The sequence below is a fragment of the Manis pentadactyla genome, chromosome 3 (genome assembly GCF_030020395.1).
Source record: "Manis pentadactyla isolate mManPen7 chromosome 3, mManPen7.hap1, whole genome shotgun sequence".
In the NCBI taxonomy this organism is placed as follows: Eukaryota; Metazoa; Chordata; class Mammalia; order Pholidota; family Manidae; genus Manis; species Manis pentadactyla.
Window position 1 is genome coordinate 84,081,611 of NC_080021.1, and position 20,426 is coordinate 84,102,036.

At 35.2% G+C, this 20,426-nt stretch overlaps 1 protein-coding gene across 2 annotated transcripts in view; it reads left to right on the forward strand.

Moving 5' to 3' along the window:
• The window catches only part of RB1CC1 (RB1 inducible coiled-coil 1), an 88,803-nt gene extending 68,618 nt beyond the window's left edge, over positions 1 to 20,185 (forward strand). The window contains exons 16-24 of one of the 2 annotated variants that reach the window (XM_036878955.2): positions 3,660 to 3,825; positions 4,829 to 4,937; positions 5,038 to 5,278; positions 9,597 to 9,651; positions 10,960 to 11,007; positions 13,290 to 13,348; positions 15,506 to 15,642; positions 17,929 to 17,999; positions 18,801 to 20,185. In XM_036878955.2, the coding sequence (XP_036734850.2) occupies positions 3,660 to 3,825; positions 4,829 to 4,937; positions 5,038 to 5,278; positions 9,597 to 9,651; positions 10,960 to 11,007; positions 13,290 to 13,348; positions 15,506 to 15,642; positions 17,929 to 17,999; positions 18,801 to 18,878 (964 nt within the window). In that variant the 3' untranslated portion in view covers positions 18,879 to 20,185. The remainder of the gene's footprint in view (positions 1 to 3,659; positions 3,826 to 4,828; positions 4,938 to 5,037; positions 5,279 to 9,596; positions 9,652 to 10,959; positions 11,008 to 13,289; positions 13,349 to 15,505; positions 15,643 to 17,928; positions 18,000 to 18,800) is intronic. The other variant, XM_036878957.2, reaches the window with a different exon arrangement.
• Positions 20,186 to 20,426: the final 241 nt, after the last annotated feature.

Sequence of the window (20,426 nt, forward strand, 5' to 3'; positions counted from 1 at the left end):
TGTTAAGCCTCCATGTGTTTGTGAGCCTTTTTGCTTTCTTGGTACAATTTATTTCTAGTTTTATACCTTTGTGTTCTGAAAAGTTGGTTGGTAGAATTTCAGTCATTTGCAATTTACTGAGGCTCTTTTTGTGGCCTAGTATGTGGTCTATTCTGGAAATTGTTCCATGTGCACTTGAGAAGAATGTGTATCCTGTTGCTTTTGGTTGTAGAGTTCTGTAGATGTCTACTAGGTCCATCTGTTCTAGTGTGTTTTTAGTGTGTTGTTCAGAGCCTCTGTGTCCTTACTTATTTTCTGTCTGCTGGATCTATCCTTGGAGTGAGTGGTGTGTTGAAGTCTCCTAAAATGAATGCATTGCATTCTATTTCTGCCTTTAATTCTGTTACTATTTGTTTCACGTATGTTGGTGCTCCTATGTTGGGTGCATATATATTTATAATGGTTATATCCTCTTGTTGGACTGAGCCCTTTATCATTATGTAATGTCCTTCTTTATCTCTTGTTACTTTCTTTGTTTTGAAGTCTAATTTGTCTGATACTAGTACTGCAACACCTGCTTTTTTCTCCCTGTTGTTTGTATGAAATATCTTTTTCCATCCCTTGACTTTTAGTCTGTGCATGTCTTTGGGTTTGAGGTGAGTCTCTTGTAAGCAGCATATAGATGGGTTTTCCTTTTTTATCAATTCTCTTACACTGTGTCTTTTGATTGGTGCATTCAGTCCATTTACATTTAGGGTGATTATTGAAAGATATGTACTTATTGCCATTGCAGGCTTTAGATTCGTGGTTACCAAATGTTCAAGGTTATCTTCTTTAGTATCTTACTGTCTAACTTAACTCACTTATTGAGCTATTATAAATACCGTCTGTTGATTCTTTATTTCTCTCCCTTCTTATTCCTCCTCCTCCATTCCTTATATGGTGGTTGTTTTATTCTGTGCTCTTTTGTGTTTCCTTTAACTGCTTTTGTGGGTGGTTGATTTTATTTTTTGCCTTTAGTTAGTATTTGGTTGGTCTGCTTTCTTTGCTGTGGTTTTATTTTCTCTTGTGACATCTGTTTAGTCTCAGGAGTGCTCCCATCTGGAGCAGTCCCTCCAAAATACCCTGTTTAGGTGGTTTGTGGGAGGCAAATTCCCTCAACTTTTGCTTATCTGGGAATTGTTGAATCCCTCCTTCATATTTAAATGATAGTCGTGCTGGATACAGTATTCTTGGTTCAAGGCCCTTCTGTTTCATTGCATTAAATATATCATGCCATTCTCTTCTGGCCTGTAAGGTTTCTGTTGAGAAGTCTGATGATAGCCGGCTGGGTTTTCCTTTGTAGGTGACCTTTTTCCTCTTTCTAGCTGCCTTTAAAACTCTGTCCTTGTCCTTGATCTTTGCCATTTTAATTATTATGTGTCTTGGTGTTGTCCTCCTTGGGTCCTTTCTGTTGGGAGTTCTGTACACTTCCATGGTCTGATCGATTATTTCCTCCCCTAGTTTGGGGAAGTTTTCAGCAATTATTTCTTCAAATACATTTTCTATCCCTTTTTCTCTCTGTTTTTCTTCTGGTACTCCTATAATGCAGATATTGTTCCTTTTGGATTGGTCACACAGTTCTCTTAATATTGTTTCATTCCTGGAGATCCTTTTATCTCTCTCTGTGTCAGCTTCTATGCGTTCCTGTTCTCTGGTTTCTATTCCATCAATGGCCTCTTGCATCTTCTCCATTCTGCTTATAAATCCTTCCAGAGATTGTTCCATTTCTGTAATCGCCTTCCGGACGTCATCCCTTAGCTCTTGCATATTTCTCTGCAACTCCATCAGCATGGTTATGACCTTTATTTTGAATTCTTTTTCAGTGAGATTGGTTAGGTCTATCTCCCCAGATTCCTTCTCAGGGGAGGATGTCTGGGTTATTCTGGTTTGCATCAAATTCTTTTGCCTTTTCATGGCAATAGAGGTGGTTGTGGGGAGCTGCGTGTGTCTGCTGAGAGAACGTCCCTTCTTGCTGGTTTGTGGCTTTCGTCTCCTAGGAGAACAGCGACCCCTAGCAGCTTGTGCTGGGAAGCTGCACTCAGATGGGGCCTCTGACTCTTGCCTGGCCACTGTGGAGCTCTGCGGTTGCTGTGGGTCTGGCTAGCCTCAGGCTGCTGCTCCAATATAGCGGAGCCGCGTCAGAGGGGATACGGGCGGGAAGCTGTTTATCGCCGTGAGGGGCCTCCGAGCTGCGCTGCCACCCAGGGGGTTAGGGCACCCGGAGTTCCCTGGGATTCCAGCTGCTGGGTTAAGTGTCCTGGGATGCTTCTGTCCAGCTGTGGGGTCCCTGTCCCTTTAGGATTTTCAAAAAGCACTCGCTTTTCTTTGTCCCAGAGGCGCCGGCTGCGGGGGACCCACTCACAGGTCTTACTGTCCTGTTTCCCTAGTATCCAGCACCCCATGCATTGTGTGTCCACGCTCTGGAGCAGATGGCTAGGGCTGGGTGTTTAGCATTCCTGGGCTCCCTCTCCCTCCCCGCTCCGACTCCTCTCCTCTCACCGCAAGCTGGGGTGAGGGGTGCTCGGGTCCTGCTGGGCCGTGGCTTATATCTTACCTCCTTCGCGAGGCGCTGGGTTCTCTCAGGTGTAGATGTAGTCTGGCTGTTGTCCTGTGTCTTCTGGTCTCTCTTTTAGGAATAGTTGTATTTGTTGTATTTTCAAAAATATATATGGTTTTGGGAGGAGATTTCTGCTGCTCTTCTCATGCCGCCATCTTGGCCCGCCTCCTAGATTGTTTTATTATTAGGTGAGCAATTAAATACAACAGTTTGAATAGCCACGTTGATTGTAAAATGTGTCCTGATTCCAAAATTGAGTAAATGTACACATAAAATGATCAGTTGGCTTAGTTGCTAGAATAGTTTGGAAATATTCATTAACATGTCAACTGTTTCCTGTGGTTGAGCCTATTTTAACACTTTCGATGGGATTGATTATCTACTTCTTGGACGGTTTTCATGTAAAGGCTTATTGGGTGAAAAATGGTAAGATCAACTTTTGTACCAGAAGTTAATTACTGGCTAGTCCATGCTTTCCTCCTTGCCTTGTCCTGTCTAGCGCTTTGTCAGCAACTCCCTTAGTAGTTAGCATATTTTAAGGGACATAAATATTATTTCAGGGAAATGTAGATTTGTTATGTGTGAACATTTAAGTTTTGGTTTAGTTTTGTGTCGCTTATTCATCAACTAACAAAAGGAGCCAAAACCTATTTAAAATATGAAAACTTTGTACATATTTAATCTTAGGTGTGTGATTCTTTTTTTTTTTGCTCAGTAGCTGTGTTTATTGCAGTTATAGGAATAACAGCAAAACTGAAACTTAGAGCTTAGCTCCTGAGAGATATATTGATTTTTATATTGAAAATATTACCATTTTCTGGTAGAAGCAGGTTATCCTGAATTTATCAGATACCATCATTCAACTTTGTTGGTGTCAAGAGAGTATAATATATATTAATGTTTCCCTTTTTTTGGTAAATAAAAAGAGGGTTTACAAAGAAATATCCTTAACACAATTAGCTCCTGTTAGGTTTAAAGAAGATACATAGGCTTTCTGATGTTAGCTAATTATTTATTTGGTATATTTGTGATCACCTCTGTAATTTTGAAGAAAATTTTAATGCTGTATTTAATTTTCAAGTCTTGCTGTTGAGTCTGCCAGAGAAGATTCTTCAAGCCTAGTTGCTGAACTTCAAGAAAAGCTTCAGGAAGAAAAAGCTAAGTTCCTAGAACAACTTGAAGAGCAAGAGAAAAGAAAGAATGAAGAAATGCAAAATTTTCGGATATCTTTGATTGCTGAACAACAGGTATGTTCCCCTACCGCCATTTCATTTATTTTGGATCTAAAGAAGGTAAGCATAAATTAAAAAATGTAATTTGTGTAACTGAGAGTTGCTTATATCTTAGATGATGATTTGTACATTCACTCTGTTAATATTTGTTAATATTTTCTTCATAATAAAAGCATTTCTTTTCAATGGTCATTATGTCACATAGGCACTTCAAAAATGAAATAATCCTAGATGAGGCCTTAGGAGGCCTGAGTTCTCTTACCTCCTAGGTGATCTCATATACATCATTTAACCTCTTAACAACTCAGATCACTTTTTTTTGTAAAATGAAAGTGTTTATAGTACTACATCGATAATAATTGAAAATTTTCCCCTAAGTGCTGGATTTTTGTTATTTTGAATTACATGCTGATCAGTTCAAGTTTCTTTCTATAATTCTTAATCCATATTGTACTGGTGGTAGAGTATGGTAAAATCTTGTTGAACTTGCTGGTTCCCTTATTAATACTGATCAGTGGTGAAAGATAAAGCCTGGGAAGGTGAGGGCCAGACCACGAGGACTGGGATGCCTTGCCAGGGAGCAGGCACTCACCTGAGGTGCTGGATGCAGTTAGAGAGGAAATAAAGCAGTGACACGACTGAGTTTATCCTTCATCGGGATCACCCACTGGGATGTGGAGAAAGAGGACTGCAAGACCTAGGCAGGCATTGGAGCATTTTTGTCTTTCCCCATAATTTAAAAATCATTTGCTATGCTTTTCCTCAAACAATAAATAATGTGGACAATAATGAGAAAACAGGATTTATTTTCAGAGTATTAAATTGGAACACATCTTAATGTGGAAACAAAATACTATTTATTACAGTATAATATTTTCATTTAAAAATAAACTATTTGAGAATTACACTTTTTCTTCTCCACATACAAATGGAACATACAAAAACGTACACAAGTTTATTTCCTTTAGTCATGGCTGCTGTGTGCATGCACTTAATTTTAGTTATTCTGTTGTTCCAGACCAATTTTAACACTGTTTTAACAAGAGAAAAAATGAGAAAAGAAACCATAATCAATGATCTTAGTGATAAGTTGAAAAGTACAATGCAACAGCAAGAGCGAGATAAAGGTTAGTAACATTTGTAATACCATATTTTTCATTCCCTTTTAAAATTAAAAAAAAATCATGAAATACTCTGTAATGCTTATTTCAACTTGGGGGTATTCAGATTTGATAGAGTCACTGTCTGAAGGTCGAGCTCGTTTGCTGGAGGAAAAGAAAAAACTTGAAGAAGAAGTCAGTAGGTTGCGTAGCGGCGGCTTTGTTCCTTCAGCATACACGGCCATGGCCCCAGAGCTTTGTGGAGCTTGTGCACCTGCACCCGCAAGTGGAGCAGAGAGGCCAGCCATGGAAACACAAGAGGAGGGAAGAGTGGACTCAGCAATGGAGACAAGCATGATGTCTGTCCAGTAAGCACATCTGGCCTCACCTGTCTTAATTGGGCTTTAAGCACTAGTACACTTCTGTAAGCTAAAAGCCCTGAACTTTACATGTGTGCTGAGCACTACTGACTGTCCGCAGCCCACATATCTGCAAATTGTGACATTTTCATTCTTAAAGCTATAAATATGAGAAGTATTTTAACATTACTGATTGTGTGTCTATATGAATTACTTTGGCATGTTCTCATATATATGCATCAAAGTTTTCATGGGCTACTAGGATAAGGATCACTGCACCAGTGTTGAGCTGTTCTTCTTTATAGGGAGTGTTAAACTTTGAGGCCCATTACCTAGGAGGAAAAGGTGTTAACTATAGAAATAAATATATTCTTTTTGGTGAGGACGTATTGGATGGGAAAGGCAGAGGAGTTTTTTGAAAAGTGAAAATGTATATAGGTTTCTTTTTAGTTCAAAAGAAAGGACTAAGAAACTGGTTCGAGTTCTTGGAATGTTGTAAAGCTTAAGAATATATGTGAAAAAAAACAAAATGTAATTCAGAAAGGCGAGGCATAAACATATAAAGAGACCATGGTAATTAGAAAACAAAATGACAGAAATTCAAACACATGAAAAGGTAAACCAACCTGTCACAACAAAATCTCCCAGAAAAAATAAAAGCATCCAACTGCATTCTGCATACAAGAAGCACCTAAAGAAAAATGATATAGAGCATTTAATGTGATGTGGTTGAAAAAGATATATAAGGCAAGTAACAAGAAAAAAGTATATAAGCCATTCAAAGCAAAAAGTTTTTAGAAGAGGAACTTTTATGTATATAACAATTTCTTGTTAACTTGTAGGTACTTAAAAACATTTTGATGAATTGTGTGTGAATTAAAACTACAACGAGTACTTCCTAGAGCCACAGGACAGAAAACTTCCTCATCTCAGGAAACAATGAAGTAAAAAATAAAACAACAAAAAAACAGTTAAGAAAACTAAGTACATGCCAAAGCACAAAGAAAGTCTCAGAAGTTCTAAATATTGATATAATCTATATCACTAACATAAGCTGTAATATTAAAAATTAGTAACAAAAGGGGGAGTTTATAATCTGGAAATTTACATGCCTACATATTCGTATCTATACATAGGTACAGATGGGAATGTGGTAATTGAGTTATTCAAGACTAAACAAAAGAACCCAAAAAACAAGAGATAAAATCAAGGTGGTACCCTAGGAATGCTATATAATTTCAAGTACATTAATTAAGAAAGGAAATTAATAAAAGTAAATGAGCTGTGGTAAAATAATGATCAAGTATAAGAAGGTACAAATTGAGGAACAAATAGAACCATAACCACAGGTATGGTTTTAAAAACTTCTGAGAATAAAATAGAGGTTAATTTCACTTGTGAATACAGATGTAGCAAATCCTAAAGACAGAGTATATCAAATACAGTAGAGTATTAAGATGCTATAACCATCATGACTCAGTGGAGTAGTTCAGGAATGCAATAATAATAGTTAAAAACATAAGAATATCTCTCACTGTTGGTCAATCACATGAGAATAATAATGTGATCATCTCAGGAGATAAAGAAATGGCAGTTGACAGAATTCAGTGCCAATTCATTAAAAATAGCATTTTAAACAAAACCATATGAGCGAACTAGGAATAGAAGGGAACTTTCATAGTTTGAGAGAGTGTATGTGAGACCCTTATAGCAAATATCATATTCACTGTTGAAACATTTAGAAGCATTTTCCATAAATTTAGGAAGAATATAAGTATGCCAGCTGTCATCATTACTGTTCAAAAAAGAAAATAAATAATAAAAATTGTCAAGTAAAGTCTGCACTGTCATCATTTCAGGATAATGTCTCTTTCAAACCATAAAGAACTAACGAACAATTACAACTAGTTAGGACTCATCAAAATACAGGTCATAGATGATGTCCAAGAAAGAGCTATTTGCCTATTTACTAGCAAGAGCAGATTCGAATATTAGACTCCCAATAAAATTTTTTTAACTTTTTATTAAGGTATTATTGATATACACTCTTATGAAGGTTTCATATGAAAAAACAATGTGGTTACTACATTTACCCATGTTATCAAGTCCCCACCCATACCCCTTTGCAGTCACTGTCCATCAGTGTAGTAAGATGCCTCAGATTCACTATTTGCCTTCTTTGTGCTACACTGTTTTCCCTGTGACCCCTCACACCATGTGTACTAAACATAATACCCCTCCCAATAAAAATTTAAGGAAATAATTTGTTGTGAATTTAACAACAAAAATGCATAGTACTCTTGAGAAGAAAATGTTAGAACTTCATGAAAGATAATAAAAGACCTCAACATTAAAGATGGAGGGAAATACAGTTTTCTCATCAGATTTATATATTCAGTTATTTATACCCAGTTAAAATTTCAGGATAAGTGAGGTAAAATTTTATGTGGGGTACTAAAATTTATATAGAAAAATAAATGTGCAAAATAGTTTGGAACATTTTCAAAAAGATCAGTGAGAGGGAGCTTACCCTGCTGAGTGTTAAGTACAGTCTTAGCTACATATTTAGTCATTAACTCAGTATACGTTTGTAAAGTCACAGACAAATAGATGACTAGAATTGGTAGTCTTGAAATCTTTGGATATGTGGAAACCTATTTATAGCATTTTAAATCAGTTTGGGAAAAGAAATGGGACATGGTAGTAATTGGTTACTCATTGGTGGATGGTAGCCCATATTTTATATTACATGCCAAAAGATATTATGGATTTATTCAAGACTAAAAATGTTTTTAACATATAGAACTTCTTAAAGTAGACGACTGTGGAGTATGGAAGCATAAGGAAAAGACTTATAAATTTGTTAAGTGTTAACATCAAAATTTAAAACTTGAATGCAGTCAAAGATACCACAGAGTGCAAAAGATTGGCAGTTAATATTTTTAACAGATTAAAGATAAATGTGTCAAAGATATAAATAGTTAACACCAGTTCTTCATAGTCTTTTCCAAAAAAATAGAAGAGAGCTTTTCCCCCTCATTCTTTGAGGGCATTGTTACGCTGATACCAAAATCAAATAATCACAATAAAGAAAATCTCTTCTTAAGAACACAAGGAAGTATCTTAACTTGACAGGTATGTTTAGTTACTTGGTTGTGATGATGGTATCGTCATCGGTTATGCACATGTCCAAACTCATCAAGATGGTATACATTAAATGTGTGTGACTTCTTTATCAACCATAACCTCAATAGAGCTAAACAAAACAAAGAGTCAGAAGCAGCTTGGGGCTAGTCATGCAGACTCTGTCCTTTCCTGATAGCTGGCTACATGTGCTGTTTTCTACCTGTTTCAACCTTGTTTAGAAATCCCCTTAGTTTTCTGTTTGTATTTCTGAAGTTACAGAACAAAACTCATTTTAGAAAAATAAGAAACTGTGTTAGTACAGCCATTCTAAATTCATTTCTGGACAAGGAACAAAAAAATTACTGTTAAGCTTCTTGGAAATTATCTTGGGACCCATGCCAGTTCTGCTAAATTAGAAGCTTACATCATCAGTAAATTCATTTATACTACATTAAAATATCTCTCTCAAAACTATAGATGGAAATATTCTCAACAAAACACTAATAAACTGAATTCAGTGACGTGCAAAAGGGATTCTTAACTGGGTTTATCCCAGGAATACAAGGTAACCAGTGTCTAAAAATCAATGTATGTAATATACCATATCAATATAAATGGATGCAGAGAAAGCATGTGACAAAATACAACAGCCTCTCATAAAAACACTGAAGAAACTAGGAATCGAATAAAATTAACTCAGCCTAATAGCAGACATCTATATGAAAATCAACAATTAAGACCAGAATGCTTTTCCCACTGTAATCAAGAATAGTCCAGTCTTGCTACTGGTACTCAACATTGTATTTGAGGTTCTATGAAGGGCACTTAGGCAAGAAAAAGAAATCATGTACTTCCATCCAGATTGGAAAGGAAGGAGTAAAATCATCTCTATTATATAAACATCATCTTTTAGATAGAGAATCCTAAAGATTCCACTAAAAATCTATTAGAACTTATAAAATGGTTCAGTAGGTTGCGCAAGTATCTAAAAATCAGTTGTCTTAACAGTGAACCAGAAATTACTGATGAAATATATCTTCTCTGAAGAACCAAATAAGCTGATTCTAAAATTCATGTGGAAATGAAAGGAACCCAAAATAATACAAACCCTTCAAAGTGCTCTGTGTTAATAGTTAAGTTTCCAAAATATAAAGTCCAGAATTTTAAAAGACTTAAACTAAAATAAATCATTCTCTCTTAGAGAAAACATCCATATGCTTTCTGAAGAAAAACAGAGGATAATGCTGTTAGAACGAGTAAGTAAATTGTTTTCCTGAAATACAGTGTTTAATGTGTTAACTCTGGGGATGCAGTTTAATAAACCTTATGCTAAAACATACTGTATTTGGTTAATAAATTAGATGTTCTTCAATTTTTTTGTTTGTTTAGGTGTTAATGTTTTGAGAAGTCCTGTAATTTTTTTTTTCAAAGTGGTCAATCAGTAGTAGTATCTCAGGCTTCTTACTTCTCGCATCTTCCCAATAAATTAAGTCTGTATCAGAGAAAAAGGTTGGTGGACTTTATAAAATAAATATATGAAATAATGGTTTTATTCAGTAATAGTTCAGAATTCAGCAAAACAAATGAATTTTACACATTTATTTCAAAAGCAAGGTATTAAATATTTTCTAGAATTGAGCAAAAATATAATCTGACAAAAAGTTGTGGCTTTATTAGAGAGTAATTGAAATGAACAGGAAAAAATTGGCACTAAGGGGTTTCCTCCTTATGTACTATGAGATAATGTGTAATTTTGATTCATATTTAACATACCTTGTTCATAGACAACTTTTCGTTCCTTAGGATTTTAAAATTTTCAACAGGTGCTTTTTACAAGCTTGCTTGTTCAAGAATCCAAAGTCAAAATTGTACAACTTTGTGTTGTAGTGTGTGTTCTTCTATTATTAAGGGACTGTGTGATCCAACCTAAATTGGATCAGCAGGGTGTAAGTTATAGCAGATTCCTCCTCTTAGGCCAGACCTACTAACAGGCTTCTGGAGGATCTCAGATACTTAACTGCATGTTTACAAGCTCCACAAATGATTCTACTATATACTAAGCTTTAAGAACCCTTGGCTGAGGCATACGTACCTACAATTGTTCTAATTCTCTTTTTTTTTTTATTAAGGTATTATTGATATACACTCTTATGAAGGTTTCACATGAAAAACAATGTGGTCACTACATTCACCCATATTATTGAGTGCCCCCCCATACCCCACTGCAGTCACTGTCCATCGGTATAGTAAGATGTCACACAGTCACTATTTGCCTTCTCTGTGCTACACTGCCTTCCCCATGATTCCCCCCCACACCATGTGTGCCAATCATAATACCTCTCAATCCCTTTCACCCTCCCCTTTGTAACCGCTAGTCCCTTTAATTCTCTTTTTAGCCAGTAAATTATTAGAGCAGTTGGAAAGGATCCATAAAAAAGAATATGCCCACTAACTTCTCAACTAGAACTGAACATTAATCTGAAGATTAAGAAGATTTTGACAGTCATTATATTTGAATTTGAGGAGATGCAAGGATAAACCACGGGTCTTTCTCTCCATTGCAGACATTACAATTAAAAGAAGAAGAAAACAAGCGGTTAAATCAAAGACTGGTAAGCTTTTTTCTGCCCAGTTGAGCTTAACATTTAAAAACTTTTTGCATTGTATTTCATTATAAAGATCTACCATCAGAAGTGTGTATGACTAATTTATTTCTAAGTAAATGGCTTTCATTGAGCCATGTTTGTCATCAAAGACTATTGGTTCTTAGGTGATGGCATTAGGTTAAGAGTTACCTTCTGTGACTGTAGACCTGACCAGTATAATTACTAATATGATTTTAAGAGCAGTCAACAAGATTGACGGTCTTTTCAGATTAGTAATAATGTTAATGATCTCTTAGGAATTCCATAATTAAATGTTTTTGATACATCAAGTTAGGATTCTTATTTGTCAGTAAATAGGTTAGGGCTATACTCTTCCTTCATAAGCCTTTTGAAGATTAAACATGGTCACTCATAAGTATGCATAATTAATGCATCATGTCTTTTTATGAGTCTTTTTTATCCCAAGAAGGTGTTTGAACCTGACAGCTTGCATGAGATCCTTTGTGGTCTTCTGAATTACCTCACTTTATTCTAACCTGTGAATTGTTAAAGTGGTCCGTTGTATAGTTATTTTTATAAGTGCTTTAATAAAGCAGTTATTTCATTTTTCAAGTTCTAATAATTACAGTTTACAAGAAAATGGGAACAGTTTTAAGGCCTGTGTTCAATACTTTTGGAAAGTTTGAAGATGCTGATTAAAATTGAACTTTTTAAAAATCAAATGTGTTAAGAGGAAACATGCTTTCTTCGTCTTTCTTGAACAGCAAGAACTACACATTAATTCTGTAATTATTAGACTGTCAATCATTAATTTATCACCAAAATAATCTTGAAGCTATTTCGTTAAGTAGAATAAAACATTTTTCGAGAAGACTTGAGAGTTGCCTATCCCAGACATCACTCAACATTGTGTTTTATGCAGCATCCCCAGTAGAATATAAGCTCAGTTTGGCAAGAGTTTTAGTTAATTTTTTTCATTGCTCTGCTCCAAGCACCTCAAATAGTAACTGGTACACAGTAGGTGCTTGAGAAGTGTTTATGAATAAAAGAATTTCGCCCTTGAGGTCTGAAGAAGACCTCACTTCCACTCAGGGAGGTGTCTCAGTGTAAGTCAGACTTTCATACTGATTTATAACTGTATTCACATAGTGTTTCCTAAAATCTAAGCCCTCATTTGTAATAAACATATGAAAAACTTAAGCTTTTTAAAAAAAAATCTAAAGTTGAATATGGTCTGAAAATGGATGGTCCAGCTTGTCTTCACTGGCAGCAGATGGGCCATTTCGATGATTTTGATAAATTGCTCTGCACTTTCAGGCCATTCTATTCATTATTATTTGTTGTTACTCTTTTCATCCTCAGTTTGTTTTTAAACACTTTCAATTTTCTTTTGTTAACACCTTCGTTGTTCCAGATAGTGCTCAGAGGGAAGTGTAAAAAATTCTAAGCCTCAAAACTAGACTTAATAAATAAACAAAGAGAAATCGTCTCATCTGCGCTTGATTTGGATGACTGCATTGGGCCCACTCTATCTGGGAAGCTTAAGGGTCCTTGCCGTCTTTCTGTCTCCAAGACCTTGGGCCACATCTCCCTTGTGTTATGTGATGGTAGGAAAAGTGTATCTAAGCCTGTTTGAAAAGCAGGTAGCCCCTGCTGAGCTAAGGCAACACAAGCCCATCCCATCTCTTTGTGCTGATATCAGGAGCGGAAATGGGTGGCAGTCTCACCTTCTGTTACTTGGTGATTGTTCAGAATAATGGTGTTTTAAGCCAAGGCATCTCCAGTGTTGCCTTGGAGATGAGAGAAGAGGGATTTTATCAACTCTCAGTACTTCATTCTCTCACCCATTTCAACCAGAGTAGTAGTGTGTTTTTATTTGTTTTTCCTAATTAGATTTTGGACTTTTGAATAAGATTTTTTCTAAAGAGTTTTTTTTGGTTTATTTGTTCTTTTGTCAAAAGGAGAGATTTGAAGTCAGTGTGTTAGAATTTTCACATTCTTCTTGAATGTTATTCTCATTCCCTATATTTAAGTATGTAATTATAAGTAAAACATTCTATATTCATTTTTTAATCCAGCCAAATTTGATTAAGAAAATAAGAATGTAGGTAAATTTGTCCACTGAATAATTGTTAAGGAAAGGATTTATATTAGTGACCATATGTTTTGGCTTCTAAAACCTGGACACAGACATGAATGTGTGTAACACTGAAAGAAACTTTTTCAGTAAAGACCTAATAAATAATGTAGTGTTTTCATTGTGTAAGTTTTATGAACTATTTTTTTAGATGTCTCAGAGCATGTCTTCAGTATCTTCAAGACATTCTGAAAAGATAGCTATCAGAGAGTAAGTATTTTATTTAAATTTTGTGTTTTTTCTGTGGAAAAAAGTTGAATCATACTGAATTGTTACTGAAAATGTATTTCAATAGCTATCATCCTTCAGATCCACCAGGTTCATTAAACTGATTGCTTTGTACTCATTGGTAGTAAATATTTTTTATTGTACAGCAAGGTCTTTCTAAATTATTTTGGTAACATTGGGATTGCATTTGAAGGCATTTCTATTACAGCTTTAATTATCATTTACACATAAGCATTGCTAAAGCTTTTTTGCCTTAGTTCAGTTTTCAGCTCGTGGCACCTCTTTTAAATACCATTTATCATTTTTTCATCTTATATTGGAGAGACTATACTTTAAGTTGCTGTTTCCTCATTTTTATTTTCTTTATCGATATGTTGCAAATGCACAGTATGCTGTTAAATTGATCAGTGTAGTAATTTAATAAGTCTTCTGGACCATGTTACCTCATAATATAATACAAGGCAGATTGCAGACATATTACAGATTTGGTTTGACACCACTACAATAAAGTGAGTCAAATGAATTTTTTGGTTTCCCAGTGCATATAAGTTATGTTTACACTACACTTTAGTCTGTTAAGTATACCATAGCTTTAAGTCTTTAAAAAAGAAAAAAGAAGTACATACCTTAATTAAAAAGTACTTAATTGCTGAAAAATGCTAACCATCATCTGAGCTTTCAGCAAATCATAATCACTGATCACAGATCACCGTACCAAACATAATAGTAATGAAAAAGTTTAAAATGTTGCAAGATTTACTAGACTGTGACACAGAGACATGGTGCTAGCAAAGGCTGTTGAGAAAATGGTGCCGTAGTTTTGCTTGATGCAGGGTTACCACAGACTTTTAATTTGTAAAAAAAAAAAAAAGCGTTATTTGCAAAATGCGATAAAACCAAGCATAATAAAATGAGGTATGCCTGTGTATTGGTTTTTGTCATGGGTTATTTAAAGGAGGGCCTCTTAATAATAAAAGTATTATCAGCCTTCTGTGCCAGTCAGAACTGATACAAAAGTCTGTAAACTATTTTTAAAAGACCATTAATTTTGTCTAATATGTCTGTAGATGAGACTAGTTGTCAGGTATCTGCAGTTACCTTTAACTTCCCCTTAGAACTTTATCTTTTATCTGATTTGAAAGGACTGGGTGGTGTCTGTCTCTACCTACCAGCTATATGTCGATTCAGATAAGTTTGGTCTTTCAAAGATTAGAGAGAGAAGAGCTAAAATAAACCTGCCTTTAGAGAGGCTCCACCTACCTTTTTATGATACTGTCTTTCTGGTATTGAGGGAAAGCAGTGCCTACCACTTCTTGTCAAGTAGGCAACAAGTATTTGTAGGATAAACAATTAGTGAATAAATAATTGTTATCTTTGAAAAGCTTCCCCAGGGATTTTGATGATTTATCAGGTGCCAGACCTACTAAATTATCCTGACAACAAGAAATCAAGATTACCTGTTAAGGTCTGTTGATATTTTGGACCACATTTCTAATAAAGATGGAAAAGACAGAAATCACTTACAGCATTGTAGGCAAGTTGTACCAACTTCTTTCCTTCCTTACTCTCTTCTTTTAGGCCTTCACCCTAAACCTGTACTTTCCATTGACTTTTTTAAAACCTACTTAAGTATGTGAACCCAGCTCAATTGGTTTCTCTTTGAATTTGAAGAGTCCTGTACTCTGAGACTGGAGAAATAGTATATATATATAGTTCTTCTTTGTCACTGTGACTAAGTTCACTCCCTCTGACTTTAAATTTCTTATTGTAAAATGAAAGATTAGGTTGAATATTCTTGCTATGACTAGATGAACTACAAAGGGTGTTTTTTTCCTCCCCTATCTAAGCCTGTTTATTTTGTTTTGTTTTTAAACAGTAGATATTATTGGAAATTGAGTTTTAAAAACTTATGGTCTTTGACAGTCTCTGGCAACGTCTTTTGAATATCTACTGTGTATGACATGCACTCCCATTAGAAGCTGGGTAGAATTAAAAAATACACTTCATTAACTGAAAGTTAATATTACATTGATATTTGAACATATAGTTAACCACTGAATAATATTTACTTATTAAAGTTTTCAAAATAGGGTGATAGTAACTCTTTTAGGTCAATAAAATTACATTCCTTTAATCCAGTTTTCAGGTGGGAGATTTGGTACTCATCATCCTAGACGAACGCCACGACAATTATGTATTATTTACTGTCAGTCCAACCTTGTATTTCCTGCATTCAGAGTCTCTGCCTGCCCTGGATCTCAAACCAGGCGAGCGTGGTAAGTGTCACATCCATAACTAAAATAGTAAACCTGGAGTAGAGAGAACAGATTAAACATTTTTCTCCCTTGTTGTCTAATTATATCAGTTAACTCACCAAGAGGGAGCTCTCCTTAAGCCATATGTGCATTGTTCAGGTTATTTTCCTGGATTCTGTTAATACTTCAAAACTCAAGAGTACAGCTCTGTGACTGGATCAGATATCTCCTACCCCAACAACAGCAGAATTATATTGTCAAAGTTCTCATATAAATACAACATGTTTAAGTTGTATTTCCTCTGGTCTCCCCCCAAAAATTCTCTTAAATTATAAAGCATCTTTTCTATCCTATTTATCATCCTGTATTTCCTACTTAGTTTTTCTTTAAACTTGTCGATACTTTAATTTTTTTTAAAAAGGCTTTAAGCTTTGTTAAAGTATACTATAGTGTTTGTTATCTATTACTTTGATCTTAATGAATTCAGAAGAACAGAATAGATAGCTGGGATAGGTAGCCTAAATAGAGTTACTAGAAAACAAGAATAATGTCCATTTGCATTGATACTCCTATTTGGCATGACTTACCAACATAGAACAATACCAATTCCTGAACTAGGCCAATGTCATGTGACCCATCCATTGTGGCTGTTGGTGGTAGATTATAAAGAATGTCCATACATGCATATGCTTGCCATGTTCCCATGAAAAATGAAAAGATAAACTTAAAATTTACTGGCTTTGTACATTGAAAACAACTTGATACCCTTCATTTTTTTTTTTTACAGGCTTTTTTGTTTTTCATTTGTTTAAACTTTATTTCAAGATGATTTTTAAATTTACCAAAATGTTGCCTAAGTTCATTACCAAAAAAACCCCATATACCTTTACTCAGGTTCATCTATTAACTTTTTGCTCCATTTGCATTATCTCTACTTGTGTATATACAAACAAATAAATACAAACATGAGCACATTTTTGTTTCCAGAACCATATGAGGCTAAGTTCTGCCATGGCCCTTTATCTTTAAATATTTCAGCATTCATTTCCTAAGAATAGGAAGAGTTTAGTGTTTAAGAAACACTGTTACACAGAGATTTTAATGCACTTTACCGTTTTAAAGGCTCTCACAAGTTTCGCAGAAAAGTGTTTATTTAAAATCTTACTTTACTATGCATATCTATATACACACACACCCTATTTTTTGTTTGTTTTTGAGGACTACAGAAGAGAAGGTGCCCACTGGGGCAGTGCTGTCCCCCTGTGTTGTTGCCCCAGGGATATTGGTTACCAGAGTGTGACAGTGGGACTCACTGCCTCTCAGACATAAAATAAAAGCATTAGTTTTAGGAGACAACTTTTCAGAAATTATGAATTACCTGCCGAGTGCTCTGTCACTCTTCAGGGTTGTTTTCCACATCCTTTACTCCAGGGGCTTTTATCTTTCACATGGTAATATGTACATAGGTTCATTTCTAATGGTTTATTCAGGACAGCTTTCATTTATATCTTGCCAAATTATATTTATGGGCTAAAAATCAGGTTTGCCTTCTCAGGAATGTCAAGGGCTTTAGGTTAAACCAGGTAATTTACTGACTGAATACTTCTTACATCAACTTTTATAACCTCTCTTTTGATGAATTTTAAATGGGAATGAGTATTCATCACTTATTAGCTTGTCACACTTCAGCTCTGTAAGGACTAGCTTTTCATTTCACCCTGTCCTCCAACATCTTCCATTTCTCATTCACACGAGTACTATCCTTCTAAGCTCTCTTTGGTTCTTCATTTGTTATTTATTGGGCACTGATTGTGTTCACATGCCATAGGGGTGTTGTGGAGGACAGGTGAGGAAGGTGCCGTCCCTACTCTTGAGCACTGGTGTTAAAAGCACCCCCCCTCACAAAGCAGTGCTTTTCTCTGAACCTAGAAAATAAACATAATCATACCTTTGTCTGCATTCAGAAATGGAAAGGGTCATCTTTAACACTTTCGGTAGATGGCACTGTTGAGCTTATTTAGAATTCCTGTATTTATTTGGTCGTGATTTGTACTTGGATTACTTGTATTTTTGAACTTGAGTTCTGTGATTTGGCTTATCTATAGTTGGTGAGCAAATAAAGCCCAAATTATGGTGGAAAGTAAATCAGTTTTGTTTTAGAAATCGTTAGCTTTTCAGGGATTTCAGCAGTTTTGAAAGTCTTACACATTGCTTAACTCTTGGGAACTTAGTCTGTTTTGATTCTGGCAGTTATGTTTTTCATGAGTTATTGTTAACAGTACTTTCAAAAACAATTTGATCCAATAGCTTCAGGTACATCTAGAAGACCCTGGGTACTTGGAAAAGTAATGGAAAAGGAATATTGTCAAGCCAAAAAGGTAAGAGCTGCCTCATCTGATAAAAACCTAGGAATTCAAAGATTCTCATCCTACTTTATGTGGAAATCATTAATAGTGCTGTCCTTGGCCTTTGCGCTCACTTGATGTAGACCTTAAATTTAATGAGTGTGATTTTGAACCAGCAGGTTTATAAGTATTTACATTATTTATCTTCAGGTGGTATTGTTGTAGTAGTGGAGTAATAGATGCCAACATGCCATCAACCTGTACAAGGAAGCCACTATGTTTCTGTTCTGTGTCTTAGTTTATTGGTGTTTTCATGTGCAGAAAAAGACCACAGCATAACTGGTGGTCCACAGTGAAGCTTTCTGTAGGTAAAGTTGATGTTTAATTTTCATACACTACTGCCATTGAAGAGCATAAAATACTAGATGGCTAGAAGTGCACTTAACTGTAATGTCAGCAGTGTTAGTGCTGTGGGATCAGTGAAATCTAGTGAGCATTCTTCCTAACTCAGTAATTTTGGCCCCCTCTGCTCTGAAACACTAATAGAACTTGTGGAATTGAGGTTTCTTGGTATTTAAAGAATTGACATATGGCTCAGTTTATGCCATATTCTTTAGCAATGATCTACCAACTCTTTCTTCTATCAGTAATAGTGGTGTGTGATCTATCAGTAATGGTGTGTGATATATTCTTACCTGGTGAGGGGTGGACCTTGTATAGTTTGATAGACACACCCCTCACTCCAATGCCCTACCATTGAGTTATAGGGTAGGACGGTACCTATGTAATTTGGTTTTATAATTTAAGTAACTCCCTTTCTTCTTTCCTTCTTAGGCACAGAACAGATTTAAAGTTCCTTTGGGGACAAAGTTTTACAGAGTGAAAGCTGTGTCATGGAATAAGAAAGTGTAACTTAAGGAAGAAATCAGTGTCTTCTGTGACATGTTTCTGATTTGTCCTACAGAGCTTATTCATCACTCCAAAACAGCAGGCCATCTTTATATACAAAGTTATCGTGACAGTATACTTCATTGGTGTATATCATTTACTTTTTAACTGGCTACATTTTAGGAAAAATGAATTTATCAAAATCCTTGGCTGAATTAAAAAAAATTTTTTTTTATACCCAAAAAACTCTAGAAATACGGACCAAACTAGTTAATTTTCTCAAAGGGCATACTCTGTACATTGTGGCTCATGATTAGCCATGTTAATTGCCTGTTACATATACATTAGCTTGAACTTAGATATTAAATGTTAGTTATTATTACCAGCATTTGTCCTTTTGTGAAATCAGTATCAGAAAACTTGCACTCTTTAACACATTCTTTATAAAATGTATGAATTCTTCAAAACTATTTAAAGAGGAGTGTTACTGCATGCAGATAATCATAATTTTGAGTTTGCCTCTGTAGATTACTAAAGTAAATTGTTTGATTAATTTTTTTAAATGCCCTTTGATGTTTCAAAACAAAAAAGAACTCTACTTTGATTGACTGATTTTAAGGTCAGCCATAATCCGCAGTCTTCAAAAGCACTTTGAGGAGATTGGCCGCCTGGGTCCTAGATGAGTGCTGCTGGCAGTTTCAAAGCCAACACTCAAACCTTCCCAGTATCCTTATGATTCTGTTTAGAGTAATCATACTGATGAAGCCGTAATTTGTGGTTCAGTTTTGGAAAACAATATTCATGTACATTAACCATTTAGAGGTCATTTAAATAACAAAATATTGTATTGTCAAAGACATGTAGAATTTTAAAACAATAAAGATTTGAACCTGTAAATGTGTGTGCCTTTTAAAGGAGGATACATTTTTTAGTACATTTGGGTGATTGCTGGGAAGTGTGAAAAACTTGTTCTGTATCACATCAAAAGAGAAACATGTTTATTTACAAAAATGTTCTTTAACTATATGTAACTGTAACAGGGTAAACAGTGTTCTGTAGACTAGAATTGTGTGAACTAGGTCTTTAGACAGATTGCTGTGCAGCAAGGTATTTAAATTAGCCAAGTTGGATGAGGCTTGTTTCAGGGTCTGTTACTAGAGAACAATAATAAAGTGATTCTTTTTCAGAAAATATTTAATTTCTTCATAAAAATAAGTTAAATATTTTTTTAAATATGTATATCTAATAGTACAAAAAATGGAATAAACACCATAGTGTATAGAAAACTGAATTTGACAACATATTCATAAATAAATGAACAAATGATTTCACATGTTTCTATTCAGTCCTTCCATGACATCTTAATCCAAAGAATACTGAAGCAGTAAACTATACACAGAGTGGTTTTGTTAAGCAGATTTCATTGGGTCTAAATAAATCTGCCATAATGACTTAATTGGTGCCTTCAAATTTAAATGCAGTCGTCTGCTATGGTGGGACTGTGGTGGGCTGATCCATGATGCCATCTCATTCACATTGCTTTTTAACATTCCATCTTGTTGCTGCTAATTC